General features: G+C 44.7%; 2 protein-coding genes across 2 annotated transcripts in view; both read right to left on the minus strand.

Moving 5' to 3' along the window:
- frmpd1a (FERM and PDZ domain containing 1a) overlaps positions 1-15,550 on the minus strand; it is a 434,267-nt gene that overhangs the window by 381,775 nt on the left and 36,942 nt on the right. The window lies entirely within an intron of this gene.
- LOC146516248 (perforin-1-like) overlaps positions 8,349-15,550 on the minus strand; it is a 579,062-nt gene continuing 571,860 nt past the window's right edge. Inside the window, exons 2-3 of the mRNA XM_085163413.1 lie at positions 12,893-13,428; positions 8,349-11,809 (exon numbers count right to left, since the gene is read on the minus strand). Coding sequence (XP_085019539.1) covers positions 10,636-11,809; positions 12,893-13,428 — 1,710 coding nt within the window. The 3' untranslated portion in view covers positions 8,349-10,635. The remainder of the gene's footprint in view (positions 11,810-12,892; positions 13,429-15,550) is intronic.

Consider the following 15,550-nt stretch of genomic DNA (forward strand, 5'->3'; position numbering starts at 1 on the left):
TTAACAATGAGAGGAGCTTAAATTACATGAACAAAAGGGAAGTTAAACAGTGCAAAATTCCATTCCAGCTTTCTTAGGGCGAGAGGCAGGGTACACCCTGGACAGGTCGCCAGTCTGTCACAGGGCTCACACATAGACACAGACAACCATTCACACTCATATTCAAACCCATAAGTAATTTAGAGCTACCAATTAACTTATCCCCACTAACTGCATGTATTTGGACTGTAGGAGGAAGCCGGAGTACCCAGAGAGAACCCACGCAAACACAGGGAGAACATGCAAACTCTACACAGACCCTGGACTGATGGACCTTCTTGCTATGAGGCAACAGTGCTAACCACTATGCTGCCCCCCAGTGTAAACTTAAACACCGAAAATATCCACTATACCTCACCCAAAGTTCCTATCTTTTCTGACTACATTTGATTTTGCTCATGTGAAGTATGTGCAGGTAACATTTTAATTCATAGCTAGCGAGCTGTCAACATATATCCTGCTTCTTCCTCACTCTATCCAGGCAGCTTTGTCTACTTTAATATTCTAATGTACATGAATCCTCAAGAGTGAAGAAGCAGTCCCCATGTCAGCCTGGCTACAGTGCTGAAGAGAAACCTGTTCTTATTTTCTTTAATCAGTGATGATGTCATGGTCCTGGGTCGGTGACCCAGCGCTTTGTTTGTTATTAGTGTTTTCTAGTTTATTTCTGATCTTGTATTGGTTGTTGGTGTTTGGTTGTGTTTATCTTCCCTACCTGCGTCTCCCTCGGTGCTCTGTTCATGTCCTCGTGTTATGTAAAACAGTCTGTGTGTTTCCTGTTTTACTTTGTAGGGTTGTGTCTCGTTATGTCCATTAGTTCCAGCTGTGTCCCCTCCTGTGTGCCATTTCCTGATTACCTGGTGTGTGTATTTATAGTGGGTGTCGGTCTGTGTTCGTTGTCGGCTCGTCTGTGTTTCATGGTGTCTGTTCCTCGTCTGTGTCTCTCTGCCTCCCACCCCATTTGTATGATCCGGTTTGTCATTTAGCTCACCCAGTTTAGGTTATGTTCTGTCCTGCTTTCAGTTCTGTTATTTGTATACTGTAAATAAACCCTCACTCTCATCATCTTATCGGCTGTCTGCATTTTGGGTCCTCCGTTTCCTCCACACCACACGGCTCACCCCGCCAGCCGTGACAGTACGAGCCGACCAAACATGGACCCAGCAGCATCCGCACCCTCCCAGGAGTTTCGGGAGGGGGTGATTGACTCCGTTTCGAGGTTAGTTAACCTATGGCTTGAGCATGAGGGGGAGGAATTTCACCGCGCTGTGGAAGCCAGGCTACAGCAGCTTATTTCTGCTCACCCCTGGCTACTGGACTCACTTCACCCGCTCGCACAGGACTTCATTCTGCACGAACTTCACCTTCACCCTCCAGCTGCTACCGCTTCCCGACCCAGCCCGGCGGTGAATGTCTTGCACTGCCCGCCGGGGAATCTGCGGCCCGGCCCGCCGGATGTGGAATTACCCGGCCGATCGGAGCCATCTCCAAGAAGGAAGCGACGTTTACGCCGCCGACGCCCATCACCACAGCCGGGCCCCGAGAGTTCTGAGTTGCCGGCTGTGGTGAGTGGAAAAGACACTCGGTCTGTTTCGCCAGACCGTGTGACTGTTTATACCGGGGCTGTGTTTTTTGAGCCTGCTGCACAGCCGCAAGCTCGTTTAGCCGCACAGCCGCAAGCTCGTTTAGCCGCACAGCCGCAAGCTCGTTTAGCCGCACAGCCGCAAGCTCGTTTAGCCGCACAGCCGCAAGCTCGTTTAGCTGCACAGCAGCATTCAGCTCGGCCCCCGGTATCCCCACTAGCCCAGTCATCTATGCCATCTTCACCGACTCCCTCTGTACAGCAGGCTGCGTCTCTGCCTCCCGTTTTGGACTCTTTTTCTATTACGCATTTTTTGCAGAGAGACACACCAAACAATCCTGAAAACACTCCTCAAGAGCTGGCCAGTTCTGAGATGCACTCCAGGGCCTCCCCAGAGGCTGGGTTTCAGCCCCCAGCAGACTCTGGACCCCTGGAGGTAAAGAAGCCAGCTGAGGACTGCACCCGGCTGTCGCTGCCTGAGCTGAGTCAATGCTCGGTGCAGCTGCAGTCAGCCTTGTGTTTGCCAGAGGCCCGTGCGCCTGCTGGTTCTGATCTGTTCCTGCCAGAGGCCCGTGCGCCTGCTGGTTCTGATCTGTTCCTGCCAGAGGCCCGTGCGCCTGCTGGTTCTGGTTTGTCCCTGCCAGAGGCCCGTGTGCCTGCTGGTTCTGATTTGTTCCTGCCAGAGGCCCGTGCGCCTGCTGGTTCTGATCTGTTCCTGCCAGAGGCCCGTGCGCCTGCTGGTTCTGATCTGTTCCTGCCAGAGGCCCGTGCGCCTGCTGGTTCTGATCTGTTCCTGCCAGAGGCCCGTGCGCCTGCTGGTTCTGATCTGTTCCTGCCAGAGGCCCGTGCGCCTGCTGGTTCTGGTTTGTTCCTGCCAGAGGCCCGTGCGCCTGCTGGTTCTGATTTGTTCCTGCCAGAGGCCCGTGCGCCTGCTGGTTCTGATCCGTTCCTGCCAGAGGCCCGTGTGCCTGCTGGTTCTGATTTGTTCCTGCCAGAGGCCTGTGCGCCTGCTGGTTCTGATCCGTTCCTGCCAGAGGCCCGTGCGCCTGCTGGTTCTGTTCTGCGCCCGCCAGAGGTCTCCGTGCCTGCTGGTTCTGTTCTGCGCCTGCCAGAGGTCTCCGCGCCTGCTGGTTCTGTTCTGCGCCCGCCAGGGGCCCCTGTGCCCGCTGGTCCTGTGACTATTCTCGCTGGAGGGCCCGAGGAGCCCGTCCAGCCCCCTGTCCCGTCAGCTGGAGGGCCCAAGGAGCCCGTCCAGCCTCCTGTCCCGTCAGCTGGAGGGCCCGAGGAGCCCGTCCAGCCTCCTGTCCCGTCAGCTGGAGGGCCCGAGGAGCCCGTCCAGCCTCCTGTCTCGTCCGCTGGAGGGCCCGAGGAGCCCGTCCAGCCGCCTGTCCCGTCCGCTGGAGGGCCCGAGGAGCCCGTCCAGCCGCCTGTCCCGTCCGCTGGAGGGCCCGAGGAGCCCGTCCAGCCGCCTGTTCCGTCCGCTGGAGGGCCCGAGGAGCCCGTCCAGCCTCCTGTCTCGTCCGCTGGAGGGCCCGAGGAGCCCGTCCAGCCTCAAGTCTCGTCAGCTGGAGGGCCCGAGGAGCCCGTCCAGCCCCAAGACTCGTCCGCTGGAGGGCCCGAGGAGCCCGTCCAGCCCCAAGACTCGTCAGCTGGAGGTTCAGGAGAACCCAGCCAGCTTCCTGCCTCGTCAGCTGGAGGGCCCGAGGAGCCCGTCCAGTCTTCTGCCTCGTCAGCTGGAGGGCCCGAGGAGCCCGTCCAGCCGCCAGCTGCAGCCTCATCATCCTCGCCGGCTGCCGCTTCATCCACACCGCCGGCAGCATCAGCGGCTTCATCCTCGCCAGCTGCAGCCTCCGTGTCTTCGTCCTCGCCAGCTGCAGCCTCCTCCGTGTCTTCGTCCTCGCCAGCTGCAGCCTCCTCCGTGTCTTCGTCCTCGCCAGCTGCAGCCTCCTCCGTGTCTTCGCCGTCGCCTGGTCCAGCTCCGGCGTCATCGTCGCCTGGTCCAGCTCCGGCTTCACCCACGCCGTCGCCTGGTCCGGCTTCACCCACGCCGTCGCCTGGTCCGGCTTCACCCACGCCGTCGCCTGGTCCGGCTCCGGCTTCGCCTGGTCCAGCCTCTGCATCCGCCTCGCCTGGTCCAGCCTCTGCTTCCGCCTCGTCTGGTTCTGGTTCAGCTTCCGTCTCGTCTGGTGCTGCGAAGGCCACGCAGCCTTCAGGTCCCAAACTGCCGCCTCGACATCGGCGGTCGTCTGCCAGGCCGCTTGTTGGGCGTCGTCGTCGATATGGACGACCTCCCAAAGGCCGCCGCTACCTTCCATGCGGCCGGCCTCCGGACTTGTGTCGCCGCCGCCGTTGCTGTCCGCACGGTCGGCCGCCTGATCTGTTTCCCCGTCGCCGCCGTTGCTGTCCGCACGGTCGGCCGCCTGACCTGTTTCCCCGTCGCCGCCGCTGCCGCGTGCACGGTCGGCCTCCTGAACTGTTTTCTCGCCGCCGCCGCCGTCCGCACGGCCGGCCTCCTGAACTGTTTCCCCGTCGTCGCCGCTGCCGTGTGCATGGCCGGCCTCCTGAACTATGTTTTGGGACCCTGTTCAGGAACTCCAGTATGTGTTGTGTTTTGGACAATTCGTTTGGCCCGCTGGAGCTTGTTTTTTGTTTGGTTGTGGTCCCTCCGTCCTGGTCCCCCGCCGCCCGCCCTGGTCGGGTCGTTTTTGGGTTTTGGGGGGGGGTTTTGTGTTTCTGTTGGGCTGTCTGGAGCCAGCCCTTGAGGGGGGGGGTACTGTCATGGTCCTGGGTCGGTGACCCAGCGCTTTGTTTGTTATTAGTGTTTTCTAGTTTATTTCTGATCTTGTATTGGTTGTTGGTGTTTGGTTGTGTTTATCTTCCCTACCTGCGTCTCCCTCGGTGCTCTGTTCATGTCCTCGTGTTATGTAAAACAGTCTGTGTGTTTCCTGTTTTACTTTGTAGGGTTGTGTCTCGTTATGTCCATTAGTTCCAGCTGTGTCCCCTCCTGTGTGCCATTTCCTGATTACCTGGTGTGTGTATTTATAGTGGGTGTCGGTCTGTGTTCGTTGTCGGCTCGTCTGTGTTTCATGGTGTCTGTTCCTCGTCTGTGTCTCTCTGCCTCCCACCCCATTTGTATGATCCGGTTTGTCATTTAGCTCACCCAGTTTAGGTTATGTTCTGTCCTGCTTTCAGTTCTGTTATTTGTATACTGTAAATAAACCCTCACTCTCATCATCTTATTGGCTGTCTGCATTTTGGGTCCTCCGTTTCCTCCACACCACACGGCTCACCCCGCCAGCCGTGACAGATGAATGGCAAGGTGTAGCTTTACAGGGGGGTTTATTTTATAAAGCAAGAAACTCTTTTTCCAGCGTAAATAAGATAAGATAAGATAACCTTTATTAGACCCAAATTTGTTGTAGACCTTCTAAATTGGCTAAACATGTTACTCCTTGTAAACAACTAAGAACCTGTAATATTTCACGATAACAAAATAAACTGTAAGCAGTTGAATTAAAAAAAAAAACTCTTGTTTTGCATATTTTTGATACATTAACCATCTTATCTAGTTTCTACTGGTCATGCAGTGATTTCATGCACGTCCACTGGAGCATGACCAATGTTTTCAGAGCCACTACACTAAAGTATTAAACAAACGGCAAAAAGAAAATCATATGGAACAAAGGACTTGGTGGTCTTACCTTGACAGCTGACAGAAAGCTTTGGTCAGTACCTTCTAGGTTGCACCACGCTCCTTTATACCTCACAAATTTAAAACCCACAATCCCACAAAGACGTGTTTTACCAGGTTCACACCAATATCACACATGGGGAAACTGTTTTGTTGTGGCTTGTTAATATGTTCCAGTAAGTGAAGACAGTCATGTGAGAAAGAAAATGTTCTCAGGAGTCCTGTGGAAAAGAATATGTACACCCCTTGTAAAACCACTTTGAGCAGCAAATTCTTGCAGTAATCGTTTCATATATGGCTTTAATGGTCCTTAACACCATTGTGGAGGAGTTCTGGCTCATGCATATTTATATAATTATTAGCTATGGTTAGGTATGAAGTCTGCAACAATAGTAGGGCACAATCAAAACTGAAGTTCTTTCAGTCTCAGAAAAAAACGTTTTGTGAGTCTTGGGGAAACAGTGATTAGCAGAAAAGCATTTAGCCAACATATGAGAATTGCTAATCAAAGTACCTCAAACTCAGCACTGCACATTCTTAGCAATCCACAAACAGTTATCCATATAGGCAAAGAACAAGAAAGATTGACAGGAAATAGAGACATGATACCCTTTTACAAACATAGAATATCAGACTTTGAAACATCTAAGTTTCATCTTTTAAAAATAATTATTAATCCGAGCCTCACGTAAGTGTAAAGCTCAACCAAGTTTCCTATCTGAAAGTGTTCGCAGGTCCTCCCACCGTCACCACTGCAACTTGCTCAGAACTTTGTGGGTTGTTAAAGTAGGTCAGTGCCTTGAGAGGTGACAAGAGGCTTTTAAATTAGATTAGTCATGACCTAACTGCGTTATAATTGAATGATTATCTATCGAACACTTTTTTACTTCTTCTTCTTTTTAACCTGTGACGTGATACGTGTATTTAAATGTAAACTGGTTTAGAATTTACTACCATTAAAATCTAGACTGAGGTAACCTCAACAGCCAGCAGCCGACTGTCCGTGACGGGCTGAGAATCACATTAACCTGCCGTGAACAGCAATGAAATAACGAACGCAGGAATAAACTGACGGATCTCTCCGAATCTGTCATAAACACGTCTCTGGTTGCAGCAGGTCATGACACGTCTACCTGCTCTTCTACTATATAACGTAACATATAATATTTAGATAATCAAAGATTAGTTTTGCTGGTGTGGCGGAGGCGTAGTCTCTGGCCTGCTGCAGAGGAGGGGTGACGCAGTGAGGTCGCAGGGCGGGAAGAACAGGTGTGCAGGAAAGAAGTCGGTGGCAGCCATCGAGTGTGTCGGCGTGCTGAACTGAAAGGCTAAAAAACCGCAGTCCATGTTGTCACAAATAAAAAGGCTGTTGCTCACCTCAACCTGACACCGGTGTGTGCGTGTGTTTCGGGCGTCTTGTGGATATTCCCAGATGTGTGTGTTATGTGGTTTGGATAACTTTCCTACCAGATTCCATTCACTCGCAATATGGCATATTCTTGTATAGTTATTGTTTTTAATTTACTTCTTTTCTGTTGATGTTACAGTAAGTTGACCTTTCAACTACTAATGTTTCGATGTGCAGTGAAAATCGCATATTGTGAGGCCCTCTGCATGAAATAGGTTTAGCCTACACAGATAACAGTCTGGTGCAACTGAGTTGATGGGAAGGACTCATATAGTTAAAGCTGAGCAACAAAGGCCACAGAAGCCCTTTCTGTGCCAGGCTGACCTGGGTGAATAGACAGCTCTGTAGGATCATGTTCTGTATGCATCTAACCTTTTAACACAAAATATAATTGTATTAATGTATAAGTTACATTTTGCACTGAATGTTCTGACTGTATTCTGTGACCATGTAGATAAATTGTGTTTCTAAATGATTTTATGATTGTTATTTACCTTTGTAAAAAGCCATGCAGACTGCTGTTGTACTCTGTGTTATTGTTTGGCCCCTTTACAAAGGCTAATTAAAACCTCACAAACACAACTGGTTCACATGTGAATGGATTTATTTCACATTTCCAAAATAAGCTTCAAATATTTGACCCACAGGCCAACTGCTGGCTTTGTAAAGTGGACAGTTTCAGAGAAGGGGGGCAACAATTTTTGCTTCTCAGTGTTTTGAAACCAGGAAGAATGATCTTCGTCTTGTAATCAGACTTGTTGCTGGTTCAAGCCCCAGCTCCAAGTCTCTGTCGTTATGTCCTTGGGCAAGACACTTCACCCGTTGCCTACTGGTGGTGGTCAGAGGGCCCGGTGGCGCCAGTGTCTGGCAGCCTCGTCTCTGTCAGTGCGCCCAAGGGTGGCTGTGGCTACAATGTAGCTGCCATCACCAGTGTGTGAATGGGTGGATGACTGAATGTGTAAAGCGCTTTGAGGTCATTAGGGACTAGTACAGCGCTATACAAATATAGGCCATTTACTGACAAACACATTATCCAAAAAGAAACAGGAAGAACTCAAATATGTTCATTTACTTTATAAAGTATCATTCATTAAATGTCAAAGTTTTCAGCAATAGTACTTCTTTGCAGTTAAAGAAGGTTTTTTAAATAGTTTTTTTGTTATAGTTTGACTGCTCTATCCCACGTAAATTCACACTGGGTTGTATGTGACCCATGAAGTAAAACTCAAAGTGAACTTTATTGTCATCTCAGCCATGTAAATGTATGCAAAGAGACAAATTATAAAGCTCCAGGTTTACACATAGTGCAAATGGCAGGATATTGTGCTCTGACATAGAGAATAATTCACACAGACAAAGATACAAAATATCAATACAAACTTAAACTGTATGATTAGTCTGCAGTAAACTCCAGCACAGAAAGTATGGAATGATGCTTGTATTGATCAGCCATGTCCTGAGTTTATATACCGCACTCTGCAAGACACAAATGAAGTGGACAGTTGTAACTTATATGAGTTACACAGTTACAAATTTGCAGTACGTGAAAGTGTAACACAGAAGAAGCAGCGTAGTCTAAATATAAAATGCAATGTCTGAAACTTGAATAGATATGAACATGACAGATGCAGTTTATATTCTAAGCAGACAGCCCTGCAAAGAAGCAGGAGGTGCTGCAGCTTTGCCATCTGTATGGAACCATTTAAGAATGAAAAGATATGAAATGACATGGATAAAAAAAACAAAAATAACAAAAGTTAAACATTCTCAACTTTTTACCAATACATTAAAGCAGTTTTCACACATGCACTGCAGCTCTAAACCTTTTCACACATTACTCACTGGAGACGCACCTGTGAACAATTGTGCAAATCAAGAATGTTTTAAAAATGACAGCATTTTGTAGTATTACACTGACGGTGAACAGCAGGCTCTGACCGATAGAGCAGTATAGATCTATTATTCGACCTATGCTTTACTAACTGATCTAGAAGTGGAGCCTTGAGTCTGCTGTTGTCACAGATTTTGTTTTTAACTACTTTAAAACCCACAAATGCGTGTGCTAGTTTTACTTCCTTCACACCTAAAACAAACTGGGGCAACTGTTCTTTGTCATGACTTCTTCATGCATTACACCCACTGAACAAATACATGTAAATATTTTAGCTGTTTGTAGCTCCATTAGTTACATTTCTCTCTTTTAATCTTCTGACAACTGCCAGGTTATCTATAGGTTAAGTCTATATCAGGGAATCTTCTTATCCCAAATATTAGGCTGTTTAACTGTTTTGTTGTATCATATATGTGACACACTTTAGCACATTCTATGTAAGATTTCACAGGAAAGCCTTCATTGCAATATTACACAAAAGCCACAAATGAAGACAGTGTTTTTGAATACATAAATGAAACACAAGTGTTTTCTTTACTGATGCTTTATTGCTAGATTCTGGAACAAAGAAGAAAGAAGCATGAAAAGTGTAATTCTTCTCACAAGTGTGTTTGTTTGTCAAACACAGAATGTCATGTAGCACAAGCAAACAGATATCCAGTAGGGGAGACCGGGGATAGTTGTAACATTTTTTACATTTCTGTCTGTAAATTGGAGCTCTTTTAAGGTAGTGGATTCAAAATGTAATGCAAAGTATTTACATGTCTCTGCTATTAAATAGTACAGCTATTTTCTCTGCAGCACAATTACTCAATGCATGGTATGGTCTCAAATACAAAGAGTGAAATGTTACAATTAACCCCATAGTCTGGGTTAGTTGTAACATATCCTGGGGTGAAATGTAACACAATGAAATAAGGGTACTAACAAAACATTAACATGTAATCTTTGTTTATTCAACACATGAATGCACTTAGAGCCGTTTATGTAGCTGTGTGTGTGTGTGTGTGCATGCGCGTGCGTGCGTTCGTGCGTGGCAGAATGCAGAAATCTAGCTTTTGAACATATTCTAACGCCCCAAAAAAGACAAAATGATGGAATTTTCTGCAACTGAATATTTCATTAATTTTGGTTGGTCTTCCTTGCGTTTGGCCTCATTGGCTCAGTGGGCATTGTAACCTACAACTCTTGCACCAACTTTTGAACATAACAATGAAACTGAAAAAATGTAGTTGTGCACCAGCATCGCAATTCCATTACTTTTTTTCATGGCTTACCTTGGTGTGGTTTGCAAAGTGCCTCAGAAAGATGAGGAAATCTGTTTCTTGCACCCATCTGGATTTATTTCCACTACCAATACTTCCTACTGGTCCATCTCTGACAAAGTGGTCTGCAAAATGTATGTATGGGAAAAACAAACAGTGTTTGTGTTGCCAATGCCATTAACTGCATATACAAAGGTGACCAATGAACCTCTCTCTGCTGCATGTAATTGCCCCAACTTGTTTAATATAAGTTAAAGAAATAGTGTGGTAAGTTGTAACATTTGCATTATTGCAATTAATTACTGCAACTAACCCAGACTGTTGCTGTTACAACTGACCCAGACTCCTATAGCCATGAACTAGCTAAGATTACAGCCAACGGCTAAAACATTAGCACTAAAGACCTACACAGAATATATCTCCATAGACATACAAATAACATAATTTAAGTTTGATGAGTTTAACTGCAAAGCAGATAATGCTATTAGAAATTGAAATAAAGTAAAAAAAAACAAAAAACAAAAAAACAAACATACTTTTTGGCATACAAATTACTTTTTTTCTTATTAAATTGTCTGTGTTTGACAAAATGTGCTGATTTTTCACATGTGATAGAAGAACTGAATTGGGCATGTACAGGATGAATCACATCATTTGAAACTTAGCCCTGATTGGAGAAACTGGAAGTGTTACAACTAGCCCCGGTCTCCCCTACATAATCATCTCCCACTGACTCATTTCCTAACGAGGACATTTGGTTTAAAATCCCTCATTTACTGGCTTCTCATACTTATTCCCCATCTTTCCAAGAAGAACCCCATTTCTGGTGTGGAAAACCTCAGCCAAAGACGGACTCATGGCCGAGGGGATATACTCCTGACACTGGTTCCCACTAAGACTTGGTGCACACTCTACTTCATAGGAAAAGAAGAAGGTCCCATGATTCAGCATGCAGCTGTCGCTCACCTTCCCTGCTCGCAGATCAAATGAACACTTGCCTAACAGATCACTGTTCCAGTAAGTGTCCTCATCATACACAGCAAATGTAAGTTTGTTTTTCATGGTGATGGTGATGGTTCCAAACTCAAATGTTTCTCTCCATCTAGGGTTGTCATCATTACTTATAATATCAGTGCGCTTTTTCTGATCACCATATGTCACCTCCACTGAACCATCTGTCTCAGTCCACTTGTCACCATACAGACCCTTTGCATAAAGTTTGAACACCTTTAAGGTTGCAAAACCTTTCCCAGCAGGACAGCAGTTTGACTTGATGTTCTGGTTACTGTTGCAGACACAAGCACAAGGATCTCTTACATTTGATCGGTGCCCAATCTTACAGGTTTCTGAACATTTCTTCAGCACTGCATTTTTCTTAATGTACTGCTCCACTTGTTGCTTCAGTCCCGCACTGGCAGGATGATTTAATGGCAGTATGGTGTGTAGGGGTTTTAAGTTGTATTGGACCACATCAGGGATAGTTTTAAGAGAAATGAGCCAGTTTTTATAGACCGAGGGGTCAGATTGGCCTGCAAAGAGGATATCACCTCCATCAATATCTCCACCAATGACCTCTGTGCGTCGCTCATTAAATGAACTGCTGAAAGTTTGATTAGACCCCAACTTGTTTTTCTTTCTCTGACAGTGGTCAATTGTGGAATTAATACTGGCAGAATTTGCAAAAGAAGCTGAAGCTTCAACTGACAAACAGTCACTAACATCAGTATCTGTTAGTCCATTCATTGTAGCCATGCAGGTCCTGACAGCAGTGGTTGCTTTAATTTCACCTCCAAGAGACACTTGTGTGATGTAATGTGTTCCATAAGTGTCAATCAGATTGTGATATAATGGCGCAGTTTTAGAGGAATAAGGGGGAATATCCAAAGCCGACTGGAATTCCTGACTCAAAGGAGGACTTGTTGCCAGTCTGTAGCTGTGGAACAGAAAAGCATATCACAGAAAAGTTAATCACTTTAGATTTTGTTTCCTTTAAGTCAAATCATAATACTTTATTAATCCCAGAGGAAATGGCAGCAAACTATTAAGAAACAGTGTTGTCAAACATATGACTCGCTGGCCAATCTGATCCAGTGGATGGCTTAGCAAAGTATAGAGACTGGGAGCAGGAGGGCATCATTTTTAGCTTTTCACAGTATATTGCACCAGGGAGCATTGTCTTAAAAATCATTATGATAAGTTTGCATATTGAGTTCATGTCAACTAGATGTTCATCATCCATTTTACATCATATCTGCCAAATACATTTACCACTACCAGCCATATTGAGGAACAATAATTAATCCAAAGACAGAAACAGGGAAAACTCAAACTTAACTATGTGCTTCAATAACTGTGAACATTTTCTATATATAATAGGGCTTTTTTAAACTGAAGTTTTTTTCTGTAATGGTTTACATACTTAAAATTCAAATAGGCTATATATAACTGAAAATCTGTTTGATGCCACATAAATTCAAATAAAATAAAAATTGTTATTATAAATTTTTTTTAAAAAGCGCATTTCTGTCATTAAAAAAAAAAGTGTCCATAACACAAAATTTTGAGTTATTTTCTCAAAATTTAGAATAAAAGTAGCTCGAAATTCTGACTTACTTTTCTCAAAATTTGGAGTTATTAACTCCAAATTTTGAGCTAGCACTGCCAATCAGTCATCTACGTGAATGACGTAATTTCCTTGTTACCCGTAAGCTGAAGCCCTCAGCTACAAATGCTACAGCTAAGCTACCAGCATTACAGTCAGTCATGAATGCACAAATTGCTGATTATTTTCAGCGTGGCTTCACAAATTATGAAATCCTTGTGTTATTAGCTGAATCACATGGTGTTACTATCAACAAACGTACTCTCGAAAGCGCCAATTTGTTGCGATCCAGTTTTGAGTGCGCATTCCACGTAGATTACTGATTGGCAGAACTAACTTGAAATTTCGAGTTACATTTCTCAAAATTTTGAGTTTCGGAACCGGGCTTTCATAAATATTCCCTGACATACTCACCCATAGAATTTACAGTTGATCGAGTGGTGTAAGAAGGTGTAGCGGTCTTGTTTTGACTTTTTCATGGCAAAGGTAGAATCTCTTGAGTGAGAACCTCCTAAGCCAACCCCAACCTTTGCTGAAGGATCTACCGGGACGTCAAGGCCAATTGTCCAGTTGTTGGATACAGATGATGTTGAGTCACTGACAAGAGTTTCAACAGAATCATAGACCACACTGGAGACTTTCAAACTGCACTTGGGCAGGGTTCTCCAGTCCACCACAGCAACGGGGACCTTCTGCTTCTCTCCATTCATGTAACGGTTACGGTACATTCTACAGTTACCATTTCCAGTCTTCCATGTTTCAGTGTCGATCACATAGGCACCTTTTCTCTTCATCGTCACAATGTCAAAACCTTCGCCACCCAAGTTGTAACCAGGGACAAAGTGAGCCTTTTCACACTCCTGTGGTGTACCAATGAAGCTCACACTGGAAGGAAGGCACAGGGGACTCCATGCCCAACACAGGAGCAGGACGTGCCACAGCTTTGCCATCTGAACAGAACAATGAGAAGAGATTAAATGATGATTAAACTTTAAATATAAAAAAATGACCAATATAATAGACTATTTTTCAAATGTTCACTTCACCCCCCAAATAATTTGTAATTTCTCAGTGGAGATGTATGTGAAACCAGAAATCACACAGTTAAACTTTTGTGTCTATGTAAGATAAATGCAGGTAACAGTTTGATGAATTTCTAGCTCACGAGTGGTCAACCTATATCCTGCCTCAGTACCTACCTCACTCTACCCTGGCAGCTCTTTAAATTAAAACAAACAATGGTAAAGTTGTGTTTACTGTGATTTTCTAGTGTACCTGTGCATACTAAAGTGAAGTACCAGTTCTTATTTAGCACAGTAAAGATACAAAAAGAGACGAAGAGAAATGCTAAAGTAGACCACTGCAAAACAATGTAATATAAAAGAAAAAAAAGATAAAAATTGTTTGCTTTTCTTAATCTGGTGAGAAGTTGAGTACACTTTGAAAACATTTAGACAGACTTCACTGTCCTAAAACACCAGAAAACAAATGCTGCTAAGATATCTTTAAAAAAAAATCAAATTTCTCCACGTTCATAAAGTGTGGGCATGCAAACAACAATTTTATAGATAAAAGGCTATTAAACTTGCTAACCCTGCATGTAATCATTCTTAAAGAAACAAAGGACTTGGTGGTCTTACTTTGACAGTTGACCGCAGGCTTTGGTTAGTACAGTCTATGATCTGATCTAGACTGTTGTACAGATGAAGACGTTGAGTTTTTATACTGAACATATATGCGCACCAGTTTTACTTCCTTCACACATATTTAATGTGTGTGGAAACTATTGCTCTTTACACATTATTGAAATAAAACAAAGGTTGAGTACACCCATTGTGAAATCCTCCTTACCAGCAATATCTTGCAGTTATGCAGATATTGCAGCACTCAACAGCATTTCAGTCCTCTGAGTTCTGAACTGAGCCTTGATTCTTTTTTTTTTTCAGCCAAACTGTGCTTTGGATTATTGTCCTGCTGCAAGACCAAGTTTTGGTAGATTTAGGTGTCAGACTAACTTTGGTATACAAATAAGTTCATGGTCGATTCAGTGATTGCAAGACGCCTGAATGCTGTGGATGCAAAACAAGCACAAAACAACACCCAAACAAATTTGCTAGAACATCCACTCCTAGGAAGATTGTGCCATTGTGTTAATATACACTTGAATGCTGCAGACCAGCCCAAACTGCCAAAACCTCTGCTTCTATACACATGGCCAGACATGCTGATAAACAGTTAATCAAGTGCACTGGATTATCAGCACCTGGCCGTTACTTACCTTGCATTCCTATGGAAGTAGTAAGGGTGTCGTTTTTGATCGGCCTGCAGAGCCCCATGACAGCTTTGCTTTTGTCAGCAAAATTATATAATAATTTCTTACAAACTATTTTAAGAATTGATTATATAAAATGTATTATATAGAATTACAAATTTTAGATAATAAAATCTTACTAAGGATAAAAGTTTATTTATTACATGTGCAACAATAACAAGGCACAATCAAAACGCCACTTCTTCATCTGTACTAGAATCTAGGTCTAGTCAGTTTTGGGTCAATGATAATTAGCAGAAAAACTTTTAGCCAAAATATGAGAACTTGTCACTCATCCAAGTGACTTCTTCAGTCTCAGCTGACTGCAGGTTTCCCCAACCATATGCATGTCTATAGATGAGAATACCCTTCAAAAGGTGTTTGAATTCACTGAGAAAAGCATGAAAAGTTTAAGACCAGGCAACAAAGGAAATTTTACTTACTTGCTGTGTGGTGGAAACCAAAGCAGAATACAGAGTGTGTCCTCAGAGGACGAAAGAGAGAAGTATGCCACACTGAAGATGGGGACAAGTGGGTGAAAAATTTGTCTGACAGACAATTCACCCAAGCAGAGAAAAACATCCTTGCAAAAGGATTGAACTTTGCTGTGACACCAAGATAAATCCAGCTAGTGGAACTGTTCACAGGCACAGAAACAGCAACAAAATTGCAGACATGGAAGCAGAGCAACTGCGGACGAAAGCATCCAACATCAGCATGGAGGAGAGGTAGGCACTCACATCACTTAGTAATGACAATAA

Source organism: Neolamprologus multifasciatus, chromosome 6 (assembly GCF_963576455.1).
Source record: "Neolamprologus multifasciatus chromosome 6, fNeoMul1.2, whole genome shotgun sequence".
Classification (NCBI taxonomy): domain Eukaryota; kingdom Metazoa; phylum Chordata; class Actinopteri; order Cichliformes; family Cichlidae; genus Neolamprologus; species Neolamprologus multifasciatus.